This window comes from Oncorhynchus keta, chromosome 4 (assembly GCF_023373465.1).
Source record: "Oncorhynchus keta strain PuntledgeMale-10-30-2019 chromosome 4, Oket_V2, whole genome shotgun sequence".
Classification (NCBI taxonomy): domain Eukaryota; kingdom Metazoa; phylum Chordata; class Actinopteri; order Salmoniformes; family Salmonidae; genus Oncorhynchus; species Oncorhynchus keta.
In genome coordinates, this window is record NC_068424.1 from 59700438 (window position 1) to 59718474 (window position 18037).

The window sequence follows — 18037 nt, forward strand, 5'->3', positions numbered from 1 at the left end:
GAGACAGAATGTAGAGGTTAGGGGGATGGAGACCAGTAATGTAGAGGTTAGGAGATGGAGACCAGTAATGTCGAGGTTAGGGAGATGGAGACCAGTAATGTGGGTTAGACCAGTAATGTAGAGGTTAGGGAGATGGAGACCAGTAATGTAGAGGTTAGGGGGATGGAGACCAGTAATGTAGAGGTTAGGGAGATGGGAACAAAAGAGAAGGGGGTGGAGACCAGTAATGTAGAGGTTAGGGAGATGGGAACAAAGAGAAGGGGTGGAGACCAGTAATGTAGAGGTTAGGGAGATGGGAACAGAAGAGAAGGGGGGTGGAGACCAGTAATGTAGAGGTTAGGGAGATGGAGACCAGTAATGTAGAGGTTAGGGAGATGGAGACCAGTAATGTAGAGGTTAGGGAGATGGAGACCAGTAATGTAGAGGTTAGGGAGATGGGAACAGAAGAGAAGGGGGATGGAGACCAGTAATGTAGAGGTTAGGGAGATGGGAACAGAAGAGAAGGGGGGTGGAGACCAGTAATGTAGAGGTTAGGGAGATGGGAACAGAAGAGAAGGGGGGTGGAGACCAGTAATGTAGAGGTTAGGGAGATGGAGACCAGTAATGTAGAGGTTAGGGAGATGGGAACAGAAGAGAAGGGGGGTGGAGACCAGTAATGTAGAGGTTAGGGAGATGGGAACAGAAGAGAAGGGGGGTGGAGACCAGTAATGTAGAGGTTAGGGAGATGGAGACCAGTAATGTAGAGGTTAGGGAGATGGGAACAGAAGAGAAGGGGGGTGGAGACCAGTAATGTAGAGGTTAGGGAGATGAGAACAGAAGAGAGAGGGGGGGGGGGTGTTTAGACTGGTAATGTAGAGGTTAGGGGATGGAGACCAGTAATGTAGAAGTTAGGGAGATGAGAGGGGGGGTTAGACTGGTAATGTAGAGGTTAGGGGATGGAGACCAGTAATGTAGAGGTTAGGGAGATGGGAACAGAAGAGAAGGGGGTGGAGACCAGTAATGGCGGTTAGGGAGATGGAGACCAGTAATGTAGAGGTTAGGGAGATGGGAACAGAAGAGAAGGGGATGGAGACCAGTAATGTAGAGGTTAGAGAGATGGGAACAGAGATGATGGAGACCAGTAATGAGCGGTTAGGGAGATGGAGACCAGTAATGTAGAGGTTAGGGGAGATGGGAACAGAAGAGAAGGGGGTGGAGACCAGTAATGTAGAGGTTAGGGAGATGAGAACAGAAGAGAGAGAGGGGGGTGTTTAGACTGGTAATGTAGAGGTTAGGGGATGGAGACCAGTAATGTAGAAGTTAGGGAGATGAGAGGGGTTAGACTGGTAATGTAGAGGTTAGGGGATGGAGACCAGTAATGTAGAGGTTAGGGAGATGGGAACAGAAGAGAAGGGGGTGGAGACCAGTAATGTAGAGGTTTAGATCAGACTGGAGACCAGTAATGTAGAGGTTAGGGAGATGAGAACAGAAGAGAGAGGGGGGGGGGGTTTAGACTGGTAATGTAGAGGTTAGGGGGATGGAGACCAGTAATGTAGAGGTTAGGGAGATGGGAACAGAAGAGAAGGGGGGGATGAAATGACTCAGTTGGTTGGCGTTTTGGCGCTTACATCATCAGAGTTGTGGATTTGACACCTGCATGAATTAACAGGATTGAGGAAGTGGCTGATACTGTATGTAATGTTAATGTATATGTAATGGGATCTTTGTTTGTCTTTTAACAGATTCTGGAGGTGAACGGGCAGAACTTTGATAATGTCCAGCTCACGAAAGCCAATGAGATCCTGAGGAACAACACCCACTTGTCAATTTCTGTGAAAACTAATCTTTTAGGTAAGAGTTATTAGGGCTTACTATGAATTGAATACTAATAGAAGAATATAAGTAACAGTAACGCTTTTATGTTCCACACAGTATTTGTAATTATTAAGGATCCCCATTAGTTCTTGACAAGGTAGCAGATACTCTTCCTGGGGTCCAAACACATTAAGATGCTTACATTACACACAAATCATAATAATAAAATACTGTACATCATATAACATTATTACACCTCTACATATCTACAATACAAAATATATAATACCATTGCGGCGTATGCGTGTCTGTACCTGTGCGAGTCTCTTCAGTCCCCACTGTTCCATAAGGTGTATTTTATGTGTTTTACATCTTATTCTACTGCTTGCGTTGGTTTCTTGATGTGGAATAGAGTTCCATGTAGCCAGGGCTCTATGTAGTACTGTGGAATAGAGTTCCATGTAGCCAGGGCTCTATGTAGTACTGTGGAATAGAGTTCCATGTAGCTAGGGCTCTATGTAGTACTGTGGAATAGAGTTCCATGTAGCCAGGGCTCTATGTAGTACTGTGGAATAGAGTTCCATGTAGCCAGGGCTCTATGTAGTACTGTGGAATAGAGTTCCATGTAGCTAGGGCTCTATGTAGTACTGTGGAATAGAGTTCCATGTAGCCAGGGCTCTATGTAGTACTGTGGAATAGAGTTCCATGTAGCTAGGGCTCTATGTAGTACTGTGGAATAGAGTTCCATGTAGCCAGGGCTCTATGTAGTACTGTGGAATAGAGTTCCATGTAGCCAGGGCTCTATGTCGTACTGTGGAATAGAGTTCCATGTAGCCAGGGCTCTATGTAGTACTGTGGAATAGAGTTCCATGTAGCCAGGGCTCTATGTAGTACTGTGGAATAGAGTTCCATGTAGCCAGGGCACTATGTAGTACTGTCCGCCTCCCATAGTCTGTTCTTGACTTGGGGATTGTGAAGAGACCTCTGGTGACATGTCTTGTGGGGTATGCATGGGTGTCCAAGCTGTGCGCTAGGAGTTTAGACAGACCACTCGGTGCATTCAGCTTGTCAACACTTCTTACAAAAACAAGTAGTGACGAAGTCAATCTCTCCTTTGAGCCCTGAGAGATTGACATGCATGTCATTAATGTTAGCTCTCAGTGTACTTTTAAGGGCCAGCCGTGCTGCCCTGTTCTGAGCCAATTGTCATTTTCTTAAGTCCCTCTTTGTGACACCTGACCACACGACTGAACAATAGACCAGGTACGACAAAACTAGTGGCCTGTAGGACCTGCCTTGTTGATAGCGTTTCCCCCGTTTCATCCACCCAGTGTTCAAGGAGCTCCTTGCCCGACCAGAGCACGACCACGAGGCAGAGGGTGAGGAGCCGCCAGAGGTGGACCGCAAGAATGGCGCCCCGGCACACCTGCCCAAGATCGGGGATATCAAGAAGGGCTCGCGCTACTCCATTCCTGACCTGGCAGTGGATGTTGAGCAGGTGATGTTATGGACTACAGTACCCATAATGCTTTGTATGTTATCAAGGACGTATTCATTAGGCACCAAACGGACTGAAACAGAAAGGTGTACTACCTGACATTATCCAATCAGAAATGCTTGTTTTTATTTTTTTGTTGCAAAACATTTAGCTGTGGTGTGGCCTAATGAATATGTCCCTGGTTTTATCTTAGTAAAGACGTTCCTAACGCCTAATGTAATGGTGTCCCTGTCTCCTCAATGCAGGTGATGGGCCTGGAGAAGGCCAGCAAGAAGGCCAAAGCCAACACGGTGGGGGGAAGGAACAAGCTCAAGAAGATCTTTGACAAGACGCTCACCAGCATCCTGCCCCCAAAACCATACAAGTAAGAGACGTCCGAGACCAATGGAAAAGGTTGCTTCAAAGTTAGAGGACTGGAGTGTGGAATAAAATAGGCTCGACTTATTCATGTTTTTTGTGTTGTGTTGCTGATGTGTTGAACAGTGTCACCTCTTATGAAGATTTATTTATAACAAATATATTTAACTAGGCAAGTCAGTTAAGAACAAATTCTTATTTACAATGCCGGTTATTTAAGAAAAAAAAAAAATGTAAATATTTTCTTAACTGTATTGTTAAGGGCTTGTAAGTAAGCATTTCACGTTAAGGTCTACTACACCAGTTGTATTTGGCGCATGTGAAAAATAAATTGTAATTTGATGTATTGAGCAGTGTAACCTCTCTTTCTGATTTTCTTTTACTGTAAAAACATTACCCTTTATCCTCTGACAGTGGAACTTTCCAACCCCTCCCTTCCTGTTTCCGTAGCGACGTGGGTGTGGGCCAGTCGCAGGACGACAGCATCGTGGGCCTGAAGCAGTCCAAACAGATTCCGGCCGCGCTGCCAGTCAGCGGCAGCCTGTCGTCCAGCAACCCTGACTTGCTGCAGTCCCACCACCGCATCCTGGACTTCAACAACCAGCCTGGTGAGGACCAACAGACACACTCCTCTTTGAACCTTTTAATATACAACCATATGTTATAAAGCATACATTACACATCTATAAGCTCCACTTGGCTGTCATCTCTCTTGAGGCAGTCTATTTTCATACATTCCGAACGAGGGAAATTCTTCGCCAGATGTTTGACCCACGTTTTAATGTTCTCCCACACATATACTCTGTGTTCCTTCAGCCCCAGTCGTGACGAGTGAGTATGTCTGCTTTTGTTCTGCCCACGCAACGCTTGTCCTCTTTGCAAAGCCAACCTGCTGTTTCTTTCACAAGCTTCCTATGGTGTTTCTAAATCTGGGGTCTTAAGGGTTAATGTTTTCTAATTGTGGTTATGGTCTGGGCTTGTGTGTCTTGATAACAGCAGCCTGCAAATCAGTGTGTATTAATGGGTTACGTAGGCCTGAATCTAACTGGGCTGTAGAAAGTACAATCATGTCCTTGTCAATGCTGTCAGTCAGCCCCTCTGCTCTTTCAAAGTTCTAGTCGGCTAAATGAGTTACACAAACTCACCGTAGATCATTGAGCATGTCAGCGTGGCTTCTAGCAGACATCAGTTGTTGAAATGTTTGGAGTACAGTTTGAAACTAATTGATCCTGTAAACTTTTTCGAGGTTAAGTGACTAGCAGTGACCCATTCATTCTAATTTTGGTGTGTTTTGGGGTGGTATGGTGAATTATGGTGTAACCTTGGCTAAATAAAAAAGCAATGGTACTTGAGTGATGTGACTGTCCACAATGAAATTGCTGAATTCTGACATGAGAATTGTGTGGGTAATTCCTATTTAATCCCACCCCCATCCAGACATGTCAGACCAGGTGCTGCGGGTGTTCAAGGCAGACCAGCAAAGTCGATACATCATGATCGGTAAGGACACCACGGCCAAAGAGGTGGTGGCCCAGGCCATCCGGGAGTTTGCCCTGACCGCAGTGCCCGAAGCCTATTCGCTGTGTGATGTGTCCATCACGCCGGAAGGCGTCATTAAGCAGCGCCGGCTCCCGGAGCAGCTGTCCAAGCTGGCAGACAGGATTCAGCTCAGTGGCAGGTAAGTACAGGTTTTATTGATCACATTGTTTATACAGGTGAGCCCCATCTCTTTTAACAAGAGATTCTCTTGTGCTGACTTTCTCCTGACCATTCCTATCTTAATCACACCCTCTTATGAAACACCTTGTCTTTTTCTACTTTTACTTAAGTCACAGTACATCAGGTGTTTGTTAATAGTTACTCAACTTGATGAATAAGTCCAACAACAAAAACACCTATTTTAAATATGTGCTTTGTGTTGAGACTATTCTATTAGAGGAGCAAAATGGAGATAGACCATTTTATTTATGTACAATAGAATACCTGTGTGTATGTGAGAGAATAGTAAAGGAACTCCCTGCTCTTCTCTAGATACTACCTGAAGAGCAACATGGAGACAGAGACCCTCTGTTCAGACGAGGACGCCCAGGACCTCCTTCGTGAAGGCCAGATCTCCCTCCTCCAGCTGTCCACCATGGAAGTAGCCACGCAGCTGTCCATGCGCGCCTTCGAACTCTTCTGCGCCATCGAGCCCACTGAGTACATCGATGACCTGTTCAAGCTCAAGTCCAAGACGGGCTCGTTTTGCCTCAAGCGCTTCGAGGAGATTATCAACCAGGAGACCTTCTGGGTGGCGTCGGAGGTAACCCGGGAGCCCAACCAGCTCAAGCGCATGAAGACGGTCAAGCATTTCATCAAGATAGCTCTCCATTGTAGAGAGTGCAAGAACTTCAACTCCATGTTCTCCATCATTAGGTGAGGTCTGAGAGGAGGAGTACGAAAAGAGACCCGGCGGCCATGTTGTATTGTTGTGATGTAGATGGGTTAATCCGATTTGGAAGAGTTTTACACCAAATTCAGCAGTTAGGCATGCAGGCTTTCACTCCAAACATAATCTTGCATACCTGATTCTACTGAACAGCTGCCCACTGAATTGTAATTAGCTGAATCAAGTATGTTTGTGTGGGGTTGGAACAAAAGTCTGGAACCAGAGATGGCCCCCTTCTCTACTGTATCAGTATTCTAATTTCGCTGTCTTTCTGTGGTCCTCCCCCCCAACAGTGGTCTGAACCTGGCCCCAGTATCTAGACTCCGGGGCACGTGGGAGAAGCTGCCCAGTAAGTACGAGAAGCTGTTTGGGGACCTGCAAGACCTGTTTGATCCATCCAGGAACATGGCCAAGTATCGCAATGTGCTCAACAACCAGAACCTCCAGCCTCCCATCATCCCCCTGTTCCCCGTCATCAAGAAGGACCTCACCTTCCTGCATGAAGGTAGACAGCCACACGCCTAGTCATTTTGGATCACAAAATGTGTTCCAAACCATCTTGGAACCCAGATCCAAAGCTGTCTCACTCCAGCTATATTTAAACTTTTCCTTTTGAAAAACAATATCCCACAAATAAATACAGTAGTATACACACACTTAGAACACATAAACATTCATGGATAGCATACGATCATAGATAGAATTTGGCTACATAGGCCCACAAACATTTACAATGAGTAGCAAAATCACAAGAATGGCTTTAGATCAAAGTCTGCGTTGAGACCGACGGTAGCAATGGTTTTTAAATTAAATAACCAGACAGCTTCTAGTTTAAACAATAAATTGTCAATGTCACCCCCACTCCTAGGGAGGGTGACTTGTTCAATGCCGATATAATGTAGGGACGAAATAATGGTTAGTTTCCAAAAAGACTCCAGCCACCCTAGTCATAAACTGTTCTCTCTGCGACTGCACTGCAAGCGGTACCGGAGTGCTAAGTCTAGGTCCAAAAGGCTCCTTAACAGGTTCTATCCCCAAGCCATATGACTAGTGAACAGTTAATCAAATGGCTAGCCGGACTATTTACATTGGACCCCCCCCTACCACCTACACGTACAGTACCAGACAAAAGTTTGGGCACTCCTACTCATTCAAGGGTTTTCTTTATTTTTACTATTTTCTACATTGTAGAATAATAGTGAAGACATCAAAATTATGAAATAACACGCATGGAATAATGTTGTAACCAAAAAAGTGTTATTATTTTATATTTGAGATTCTTAAAAGTAGCCACCCATTGCCTTGACAGCTTTGCACACACTTGGCATTCTCTCAACCAGCTTCACCTGGAATGCTTTTCCAACAGTCTTGAAGAAGTTCCCACATACGTTGAGCACTTGTTGGCTGCTTTTCCTGCACTCTGCGATCCAAACCATCTCAATTGGGTAGAGGTAGGGTGATTGTGGAGGCCACGTTATCTGATGCAGGACTCCATCACTCTCCTCCTTGGTCAAATATCCCTTACAAACCCTAGAGGTGTGTTGTCCTGTTGAACATCAAATGGTAGTCCCACTAAGCACAAACCAGATAGGATGGCGTATCGCTGCAGAATGCTGTGGTAGCCATGCTGGCTAAGTGTGCCTTGAATTCTAAATAAATCACAGACATTGTCATCAGCAAAGGACCATCACACCACCTCCTCCATGCTTCACGGTGGAAACCATCACATGCGAAGATCATCCGTTCACCTACTCTGCGTCTAACAAAGACACTGCGGTTGGAACCAAAAATCTCACATTTGGACTCCTCAGAACCAAAGGACCGATTTCCACCAGTCTAGTGTCCATTGCTCGTGTTTCTTTGCCCAAGCAATTCTTTTCTTCTTATTGGTGTCCTTTAGTAGTGGTTTCTTTGCAGAATTTCGACCGTGAATGCCTGATTTTACCCAGTCTCCTCTGAACAGTTGATGTTGATGTCTGTTACTTGAACTCTGAAGCATTTATTTTGGCTGCAATTTGAGGCTGGTAACTGAGATGAGATGACGCTGACAGAGATAGTCGCCTCGCTTCAGGTACTTAGAAAACTAGGCAGTTTGTTTTTTTATGTACTATTTCTTACATTATTAGCCCAGGAAATCACAAGTGTTATTACATACAGCCGGGAAGAACTATTGGATATAAAAGCAATGTCAACTTACCATCATTACGACCAGGAATACGTCTTTCCCGAAGTGGATCCTTTGTTTGAACCTCCACCCTGGACATGCGATCTTATCCCAGAGGCCGACCCAAAACAACGAGATCGCCGCAGGAGGCCTGTGTCTTGTGACCGTAGCGTACGTGTAGGTATGTACGGCAGGACCAAATCGGAAAGATGGGTAGGAGCAAGCCCATGTAATGCTTTGCAGGTTAGCAGTAAAACCTTGAAATCAGCCCTTGCCTTAATAGGAAGCCGGTCTAGAAAGGCTAGCACTGGAGTAATATGATAAAAAAATTGGTTCTAGTCAGGGTTCTAGCAGCTGTATTTAGCACTAACTGAAGTTTTAGTGCTTTATCCAGGTAGCAGGAAAGTAGAGCATTGCAGTAGTCTAACCTAGAAGTGACAAAAGCATGGATGAATTTTTCTGCATCCTTTTTGGATAGAAAATATCAGATTTTTGCAATGTTACGTAGATGGAAAAAAGCTGTCCTTGAAACAGTCTTGATATGTTCGTCAAAATAGAGATCAGGGTCCAGAGTAACGCCGAGGTCCTTAACAGTTTTATTTGAGACGACTGTACAAACATTGAGATTCTCAACACTGGGGTCCCACAAGGGTGCGTTCTCAGCCCTCTCCTGTACTCCCTGTTCACCCATGACTGTGTGGCCATGCACGCTTCCAATTCAATCATCAAGTTTTCAGACGACATTACAGTGGTAGGCCTGATTACCAACAGCGATGAGACGGCCTACGGGGAGAAGGTGAGGGCCCTCGGAGTGTGGTGTCAGGAATATAACCTCACTCAATGTCAACAAAACAAAGGAGATGATCATGGACTTCAGGAAAAAGCACCCCCCCATCCACGTTGACGGAACAGTAGTGGAGAAGGTAAAAATGTTTTAAGTTCCTCGACGTACAAATCACTGACAAACTGAAATGGTCCACCCACACAGACAGCGTGGTGAAGAAGGCGCATCAGCACCTCTTCAACCTCAGGAGGCTGAAGAAATGTGTCTTGTCATCTAAAACACTCACAAACTTTTACAGATGCACAATCGAGAGCATCCTCACCGCCTGGTACGGCAATTGCACCGCCCTCAACCATAAGGCTCTCCAGATGGTAGTGCGGTCTGCACAATGCATCACCCGGGGCAAACTATCTGCCCTCCAGGACACCTACAGCACCCGATGTCACAGGAATGCCAACGAGATCATCAAGGACAACAACCACCTGATCCACTGCCTGTTGCACACTGCTATCATCCAGAAGGCGAGGTCAGTACAGGTGCATCAAAGCTGGGACTGAGAGACTGGAAAAACAGCTTCTATCTCAAAGCCATCAGGCTGTTAAACAGCCATCACTAACATAGAGCGGCTGCTGCCAACACACAGACTCACATCTCTGGCCACTAAAATAAAGGTGTCACTAGTCACTTTAAATAACGGCGCTTTAATGTTTACATATCCTACTTTACTCATCTCATATGTATATACTGTATTCTATACCATCTACTGCATCTTGCCTATGCCGCACGCCATCGGTCATCCATATATTTATATGAACATATTCTATTCATCCCTTTACATTTGTGTGTATAAGGTAGTTGTTGTGAATTAGTTAATTACTTGTTAGATATTACTGCATAGTCAGAACTAGAAGCATAAGCATTTCACTACACTCGCATTAACATCTGCTAACCATGTGTATGTGACCATTAAGATTGAATTTTATTTGAATTTATCCTCTGCAGCAGAGGTAACCCTGGGTCTTCCATACCTGTGGCGGTCCTCACGAGAGCCAGTTTCATCATAGCGCTTGGTGGTTTTTGCGACTGCACTTGAAGAAACCTTAAAAGTTCTTGACATTTTCCAGATTGACTGACCTTCATGTCTTAAAGTAATGATGGACTGTTGTTTCTCTTTGCTTATTTGAGCTGTTCTTGCTATAATATGGACTTGGTCTTTTACCAAATAAAGCTATCTTCTGTATTCCACCCTGACCTTGTCACAACAACTGATTGGCTCAAATGCATTAATTAAATTCCACAAATTAACTTTTAATGGGACACACCTATTAATTGAAGTGCATTCCAGGTGACTACCTCATGAAGCTGGTTGAGAGAATGCCAGGAATCTGTAAAGCTGTCAAGGCAAAGGGTGGATATTTGAAGAATCTCAAATATAAAATATCAAATTTTTGGTTACTACATGATTCCATGTGTTATTCCATAGTTTTGATGTCTTCACTATTATTCTACAATGTAGAAAATTGTAAAAAAAAAAAGAAAGAAAAACTCTTGAATGAGTAGGTGTCCAAGCTTTTGACTGGTACTGTACATATTATCTTGACAAACTGTACCCCCTCACATTGACTCGGTACCAGTACTTTTGCCTCATTATTGTTATTTTGTTACTTTTTCAAACTTTAGTTGATTTACTAAATATTTTCTTAAACAACAATGTAGTTAATAAAAATATGAGTTAAAGTTAATTTGACAAGAGACCAGCACAACATTGGCTGGTTCTACCATTTTTGTATACGATGTTGCACTTAGTTAAATTGTTAATTTGAATGCCAATATTTCCCAGAGTGGCATAGTGGTCTAAGGCACTGCATCTCAGTGCTAGAGGCATCATTACAAACCCTGGTTCGATCCCTGGCTTTATCACAACCGGCTGTGATCGGGAGTCCCGTAGGTTCGGCACACAATTGGCCCAGTGTTGTCCGGGGAAGGTTTGGCCGGTGTCGGTTGTCATTGTAAAATAATAATTTGTTCTCGACTGACTTATCTAGTTAAATAAAGGTAAACAATTATTTTAAAGGCATCTTAATCAATCTGTTATTACTAATAGTCACTTTTCCTTCCCCAGGGAACGACTCTAAAGTGGACGGCCTGGTGAACTTTGAGAAGCTGCGGATGATCGCCAAAGAGATCCGCCACGTGGGTCGCATGGCCTCCGTCAACATGGACCCAGCGCTCATGTTCAGAACCAGGTAACTAACAACGCTTCACTATCCCCTTCAGGTCCAATCAAATCGCCGTGGGTTGTCGATGATTGATTGTTCACATGTAGATTGTCAATATTACCCGCTTCAAGGCTTTTTTTCTTGAGCAGCTGTTTCTCCGGGCCAACCCAGCTGTTTCCTGTACGGTCTACTTATTGTTGGTGTAGAATCCACACAGTGCTCATGTGAAAGTGTGTATGACTTTGCATGTCCACCATGCTGCCATGTCACTATTGAGTGTCTGTTTGTTATCAATGTTTCTCTCTTTCTCTCTTTTGTGGGCCTCTGGTAACCTTGCTCATCTTGGTGGCTCTTAGTGGTCTATCCTGTCTAAGCTTGTCTCCCTCCTTTCTCTCTCTCCGTCCACTCTTTGCCCTCCACGCTTCACTGTTCATGGCTATCCCTTCTAGGAAGAAGAAATGGAGGAGTTTAGGGTAAGTTTTGGTGACCGATCTTTCCATGCTATTTTATTCTGCCCAATTTATGCGATTTCCCTCATTTCTGATGCCTCGTTTGTTTGGTTTAGTGCTTATTTTACTTACCTGTTAAATAGTGCTGGTTTTACTTACCTGTTAAATAGTGCTGGTTTTACTTACCTGTTAAATAGTGCTGGTTTTACTTACCTGTTAAATAGTGCTGGTTTTACTTACCTGTTAAATAGTGCTGGTTTTACTTACCTGTTAAATAGTGCTGGTTTTACTTACCTGTTAAATAGTGCTGGTTTTACTTACCTGTTAAATAGTGCTGGTTTTACTTACCTGTTAAATAGTGCTGGTTTTACTTACCTGTTAAATAGTGCTGGTTTTACTTACCTGTTAAATAGTGCTGGTTTTACTTACCTGTTAAATAGTGCTGGTTTTACTTACCTGTTAAATAGTGCTGGTTTTACTTACCTGTTAAATAGTGCTGGTTTTACTTACCTGTTAAATAGTGCTGGTTTTACTTACCTGTTATTTAGTGCTGGTTTTACTTACCTGTTAAATAGTGCTGGTTTTACTTACCTGTTATTTAGTGCTGGTTTTACTAACCCGTTTTGTTTCATACCCTTCTAACACTGCTTGGCTCTGGTAAAATGTTCTTTAGAAATGGAAAAGATCATCACTTTTGCTAGTTTCAAGTCACATTTTCTTTATTCTTCCAAAATATTTCTCAATGACTCATTAAAACTGATATAGCGATGTTGCATCCCATGCAATTCACAATCCATGAACTAGCAAAAGTGATTACTTTGTCTTCCCACCTACTTAACAAAAACAGCATGCCAACATTCCATCTGGTTTTCAGTTCTATTAGTTTGTCCCAGTGTGGATTTATTCTGTATATCAGTCTCCAGACTAAACATATTTTCTTCAACATGAAAGTCTATAGTGTGCTACAAGGACAGCCAAACTAGTCATGCTTTACATCAGTGTTTCCCAAACTCGGTCCTGCCCCCGCCTCCAGGTGCATGTTTTTCCCCCTAGCACTACACCGATGAATCAAATAACCAGCTCACCATCAAGCTTTGGTTATTTGAAAGCGGTGTAGTTCTAGGGTAAAACCTAAAACATGCACCCAGGGCTGAGTTTGGGAACCCCTGGTGTACATCAGTGGCCAAGGAGAAGTAGTTTACAATACAATCATTGTGTTCAATTCCACCACACTATACATGTACTCTGGATGTACCATAGGTTCTGATGAAAAGGCATTTCACTACAGCTACTTTGGTTTTAGACCACAGAAATGTTAACTGACTATCATCACTATTTGAACCCCCAACACACACATACACGCACACACCTCCCCTGTTTCTTGACTGATTGACCCCCTATTCCCTCCTCTTCCTTGGAATGCATGGAATGTTCTGGAGCTGAGAGGAATGCCCCCAAAGCCTCAGTCTCTGCATGTCTGCCTCTCAAACAGCCCTCCTCTGAGCTACATTCCAGGAATAGTACCCCCACACACAGTTACCTAAATAGTAGTACACACACATGGTCATAGTCTGATGGTGGTCACGATCTTCCCTCTCTGTCTCTCTCTCTCTGTGTGTGTGCGCGTGTGTGTGTGTGTGCACGCGTGTGACCAGTTCTCTTAGCCAGGGCAGTGCCAACGCGGCGGTGCTAGACGTCACCCAGACGGGCGGGCACAAAAAGCGGGTGAGGCGCAGCTCCTTCCTGAACGCCAAGAAGCTGTACGAGGATGCCCAGATGGCCCGCAGGGTCAAGCAGTTCCTGTCCAACCTCAGCCTGGAGACCAACGAGGAGGCGCTGCAGACCCTCTCGCTGCAGTGTGAGCCCTCCATCAACACACGTAAGTATTGGAGCGAGTACATGCTCTGGACAACACACACACATGATTGCGTTCTGTCTCGCACTTAGTGTGGGAGTACATACACTTGGGATATCTAAATGCAATATGGGCCCTCCATCATCATGTGATTGATGCACATATGAGTGGTCCAGGTGGCCATTTTGGCTCAGCAGCAACACTCGGTTTCTCACTGGTAGTATTGATTGTTCAAGTACCACATTCTCCTCAACCATTTCTCAGTGCCCAAGAATGCTGGTGGCAGTAAGAGGCCAGACACGTCTCCGGTGGTGTCCAGGGCTGCCAGCCAGCAGAGGGGCCAGCTGCAGAAGGGCAACCAGGCCCTCCAGGTGCCTGCTGTGGCTCTCTACCCCTCACGCAAGAAAGTACCTGTCAAGGACCTGCCACCATTCGGTAAGAACTTGCACAAGTTAAGGGGGAAAATATGCTTGAAAATATACGTTATAGTACATTATTTCTTTCCCGACAGCATACAAATCTGTGTGTTTCCTTTCAGGAAAACAGATTTATTTCAATTTCAGGTAAAACGTACCTGATCACAATGTTGCTTCTAGTGTGGCATTACGCTAGTTTAGCTGCTATGAGCAGGTTTCCCAAAGAGCCAGATTAAGTTTATTCCTGAACTAAAAAACACTGTCAATGGAGATTCTAAAGATTAATCTGCATCTGGGAAACTGGCCTTTGCTGAAGTTTTTATCCTACTCTAAACATGCGGTGGTTGGTTGGCTACTGAGGATTCCATCTTTACGTGAAATTCAGGATTCAAGAAAACTGTGGGTAGTGGGAATTATTTCTTGAAGAACCTCCAGTGGAGGGAGACTCATGTAGCTGTGCTCCAGTGTGTTGCTACAGTAGTATCCACTCTGCCAAGTTTGCTTTTTTCCATCCATTTAAATTCTTAGACAATAGATACAACCTCTGTAGTTCTACCTCTCCTTTCATTGTGACTTGAGCACCACCTCGAGGCCATCTGGCCAAGTGAGGATTAAAAACTCACCAGACAATGTAGGCTAGCTATGGCTACGTTTAAAACCCCGCCATTGACGTTGACTCCACAACGCTAATTTTGGCTATTGTTTTGTTTTGAAGGCACAAGTTCCCCTCAGTCGTTGAAGAAGATCCTGTCACTGTCAGAGGAGGCCAGCAAGCGTCAGACTGAGGACACTGTAACATCCAACAACACCTCGCAGCTCTCCTCCCCGCCCACCTCACCACAGAGCTCGCCCAAGAAGGGTAAGCTAATAATCCCATCAATCCAACCTCAGCCCAGTGCCCCTCTCACTCACACAGAGATTTAGAAGATTACTGCTGACACCTTGTGGTCATAGTGAAACTACCAGTTCAGCCTTCTGTGATGTCATAATAATACTGATGTAGCAACGGTTAATCAAGGTTTTTAGGGCCATGGAATACTGAAAGTGTTTTCTTCTGACCCATGAAAAAGGAAAGTTGAGCTGACGGAGCTTGCAGTGTTTCGCTATGGTTTTAGTCATCAATCTAGCAGGAGGGCAATATTTTATAAATGTAGTAGTGTGTGTGTGTCCTCCTAGAAAGCTATGACCTTTGGCTTTCACCTGGAATTGTTTATTTATGTCTGAGAAAAAAATACTTTTCAACCGATATGATCTAGTACACACTACAAGTATAATAAAACATATGCAAACATGATGTTATGATTAAAAAATAATAATGATTAAGCCTTTTATACTTTATAATATGTACATATATAGTTATAATCTGTTTTAGGAACATCTACCCAAGATATTTCAACTTCTTTATTTACAAACATATCATAACATTAGTGATAGTCAAAATCTGTTACATTTTGTGAACATCTCATCAAATTTAAACAGCGTGAGTCTCTCCTATAGACGAGGGGAGAAAGGATATGTACAGGGTTCCATTTTGTCGTTCTGAGCATATGCAATGTGTCTGCCTAGACTGCCTAGTCTACACTGTTCCATATTGGAATCGGCTATCAATCACCCCTACCTACCTCCTATCCCAACTACCTCACTCCTTACATACCGTGATGCTGTCCTGTGTCCTATCTGTGTGTGATGTCTCTTTGCCTTGCTGCACGCAGGGCTCGGGACACTGAAGGGCCAAAGTGTCCGGAAGGTTACCTTTACCAGTAAACAGACAGCCACAGGTAAACTGGGACTGGCCCAGACCGGCCCTAGACCTAAACAGACGCTGCTGGCCTAGACCTTTTATTTCAATATTTGCACTCTATGTCTCTATGTACACTCACAGGGCCCTACACACTCACACATGCTGTCACTCAAACACACACGCACACAAACACTCACTCCACCACCCGCTCACTCACACATAATATGGAGATACATTTATACAGACTCTACACACCCGTACACCACTCACATACAACCTGCTGCTACTATTGTTTATCTTATATCCTGTTGGCTAGTCCCCTTATCCCTATAAATATCTACCTCCTCCACTCTAGTATCCCTGCACATGTAAATATAGTATTGGAATTTACTTTTGAAGTATTTCCTGTATATAGTATGCTTACTTACTCTCTATATTATTATTCCTTGTGCTTTTTTTCTAGTAATACATTGTTATTGATTATTGCATTGTTGGGTTTTGAGTTTGCAAGAAGGCATTTCACTGTACTTGTGCATGTGACATTAAAACTTGAAACTGGAAACTAAGAAATTAAATGTTTTGCGTTGCATGCCCTAATGAACGCGACCCAGTTGGATCTTACAAATACGAAGTGGTTGGGACCTGTATATGTACTGAATAAAAATAAAAACGCAACATTACTTCATTGATTTTACTTAGTTACAGTTCAAGTGAGGAAATGCGCCAATTGAAATAAATAAATTAGGCCCTAATCTATGGATTTTACATGACTGGGAATAAAGATGTGGGCCAAAATGGGCCTCAGGATCTCATCGCGGTATTTTTGTGCATTCAAATTGCCATCGATAAAAAACAATTGTGTTCGTTGTTAGTAGCTTATGCCACACGATGGATTCTCTTTCAAAGGAGGAATGCTCACTAACAGGGATGTAAGCAAATGTGTGCACAACATCTTAGAGAAATAATGTTTTTGTACATATGGAAAATTTCTTGATCTTTCAGCTCATGAAACATGGGACCAACGCTTAACATGTTGCATTTATATTTTTGTTCAGTGTATATAGGGGGTCCTGCGGGCTTGTCTGTCGCCCCGCTTGTCTTAGTAGCGGAGTTGCTGCTGGGATGTCTAGTAGTATGACCGTTGCTTCAGAAGATATATGGGCTCAGATGCTGCTGCTTCACCGACATCCACAACTCCGCTTGATTCATGTCTGTGTGTTTAGAAGCCGGTAGAAGCCCTTCGGTCCACCGGTGAAAACTAATTCACTTATTATTGGATGGGTTTCAGGAACTGACTTGACGTTAGGCCATCTGACTTAGAAGATCAGTCCTCCATTTTCTGAATGGTAGCTCGCGGTTGGTTTGCCAATGATTTAATGTCACAGAACACTCCATTTCCAATTACTTGTGCCCAGAATGTTAGAGAGCAGAGTAATTTGATGAGATTTCTGGCTTTGAGATGAGGTTCTTGGTGTGTGTGAATGGAGATTGCTTTGAAATGTCAGTCATTCTGTGACTCCAAGCTAAAGGTGTGAGGATCTTCATTTTTTTTGTCTCGATTGAATCACTGCCCCAAGCACGTTCTGAGTTTGTTGTAAAGTTAGGACTTGCTGTGTATTTCCCCAATCCTTTTATTAGGCTGATTTTAGGTGATTGTGGGCTTGTGTTGTGGCTTCCTTGAATCTTAATTTCTCCTTTCATATTAGGTCACAGAGTTTGACCGGCCGTGTTCAAGCTGTAAGTTATCTGGCGTGCAGTGTGATGGTAGTGATTTGAGAGGTGAGAGGTTTTGTTTTCGACGTGCAGTTAGAAAGAGAAGTTTCTTGCAGCCTATGAACCTATGTGTTCTCCCATCCAGCCAGCTGTAAATCCATGTTCGGAGGTTCTAAACGATTCAACCCTCTGAACACAACCCCTGGACTAGTAGATTGGAATCATTTAGCACTTTGTGTGACATCTGCTGATCTGAAAAGGGTTTAATAATGATTGATCAGTCAGTTAATGGACCACCCCCCCTACTCTCTCCAGGCTACCCCAGAACAGGAGATGCCTACTCAGACTCGTGTCACAGCGAGATCTCATCGCGCTCCAGCCTGGTCAGCAACTCCTCCTTTGACATGGCCCAGGAGGAGAGGAGGGGGCTCAGGCACTCCGGCGGGGTGGGAGACCCCCACGCTGGAGGGGTGCGTCTGGAGAGGAGGGCTACGACAGACCCGGACCAGTACAGCCTCGGGTATGAACCAACACTGCCCATTTCTATTGATCATCATCCCAAAAACTTTGTTTAAAGGGGTAATGTACCCTAGTTATAAAATTGTTGAGTGGTTAACTT

General features: G+C 44.0%; 1 protein-coding gene across 15 annotated transcripts in view; it reads left to right on the forward strand.

Annotated features, from left to right (window-relative positions):
• LOC118375339 (rap guanine nucleotide exchange factor 2-like) overlaps positions 1 to 18037 on the forward strand; it is a 156835-nt gene that overhangs the window by 127932 nt on the left and 10866 nt on the right. For 8 of the 15 annotated variants that reach the window (XM_052511594.1, XM_052511648.1, XM_052511605.1 and 5 more), the window contains 14 exons: positions 1722 to 1830; positions 3126 to 3292; positions 3538 to 3656; positions 4100 to 4257; positions 4466 to 4480; positions 5087 to 5327; positions 5681 to 6064; positions 6371 to 6582; positions 11148 to 11271; positions 11694 to 11717; positions 13349 to 13572; positions 13813 to 13983; positions 14680 to 14823; positions 17734 to 17938. In XM_052511594.1, coding sequence (XP_052367554.1) covers positions 1722 to 1830; positions 3126 to 3292; positions 3538 to 3656; positions 4100 to 4257; positions 4466 to 4480; positions 5087 to 5327; positions 5681 to 6064; positions 6371 to 6582; positions 11148 to 11271; positions 11694 to 11717; positions 13349 to 13572; positions 13813 to 13983; positions 14680 to 14823; positions 17734 to 17938 — 2297 coding nt within the window. Of the gene's footprint in view, positions 1 to 1721; positions 1831 to 3125; positions 3293 to 3537; positions 3657 to 4099; positions 4258 to 4465; positions 4481 to 5086; positions 5332 to 5680; positions 6065 to 6370; positions 6583 to 11147; positions 11272 to 11693; positions 11718 to 13348; positions 13573 to 13812; positions 13984 to 14679; positions 14824 to 17733; positions 17939 to 18037 lie in introns of those variants that run through there. The other 7 variants (XM_052511607.1, XM_052511612.1, XM_052511624.1 and 4 more) reach the window with 4 other exon arrangements.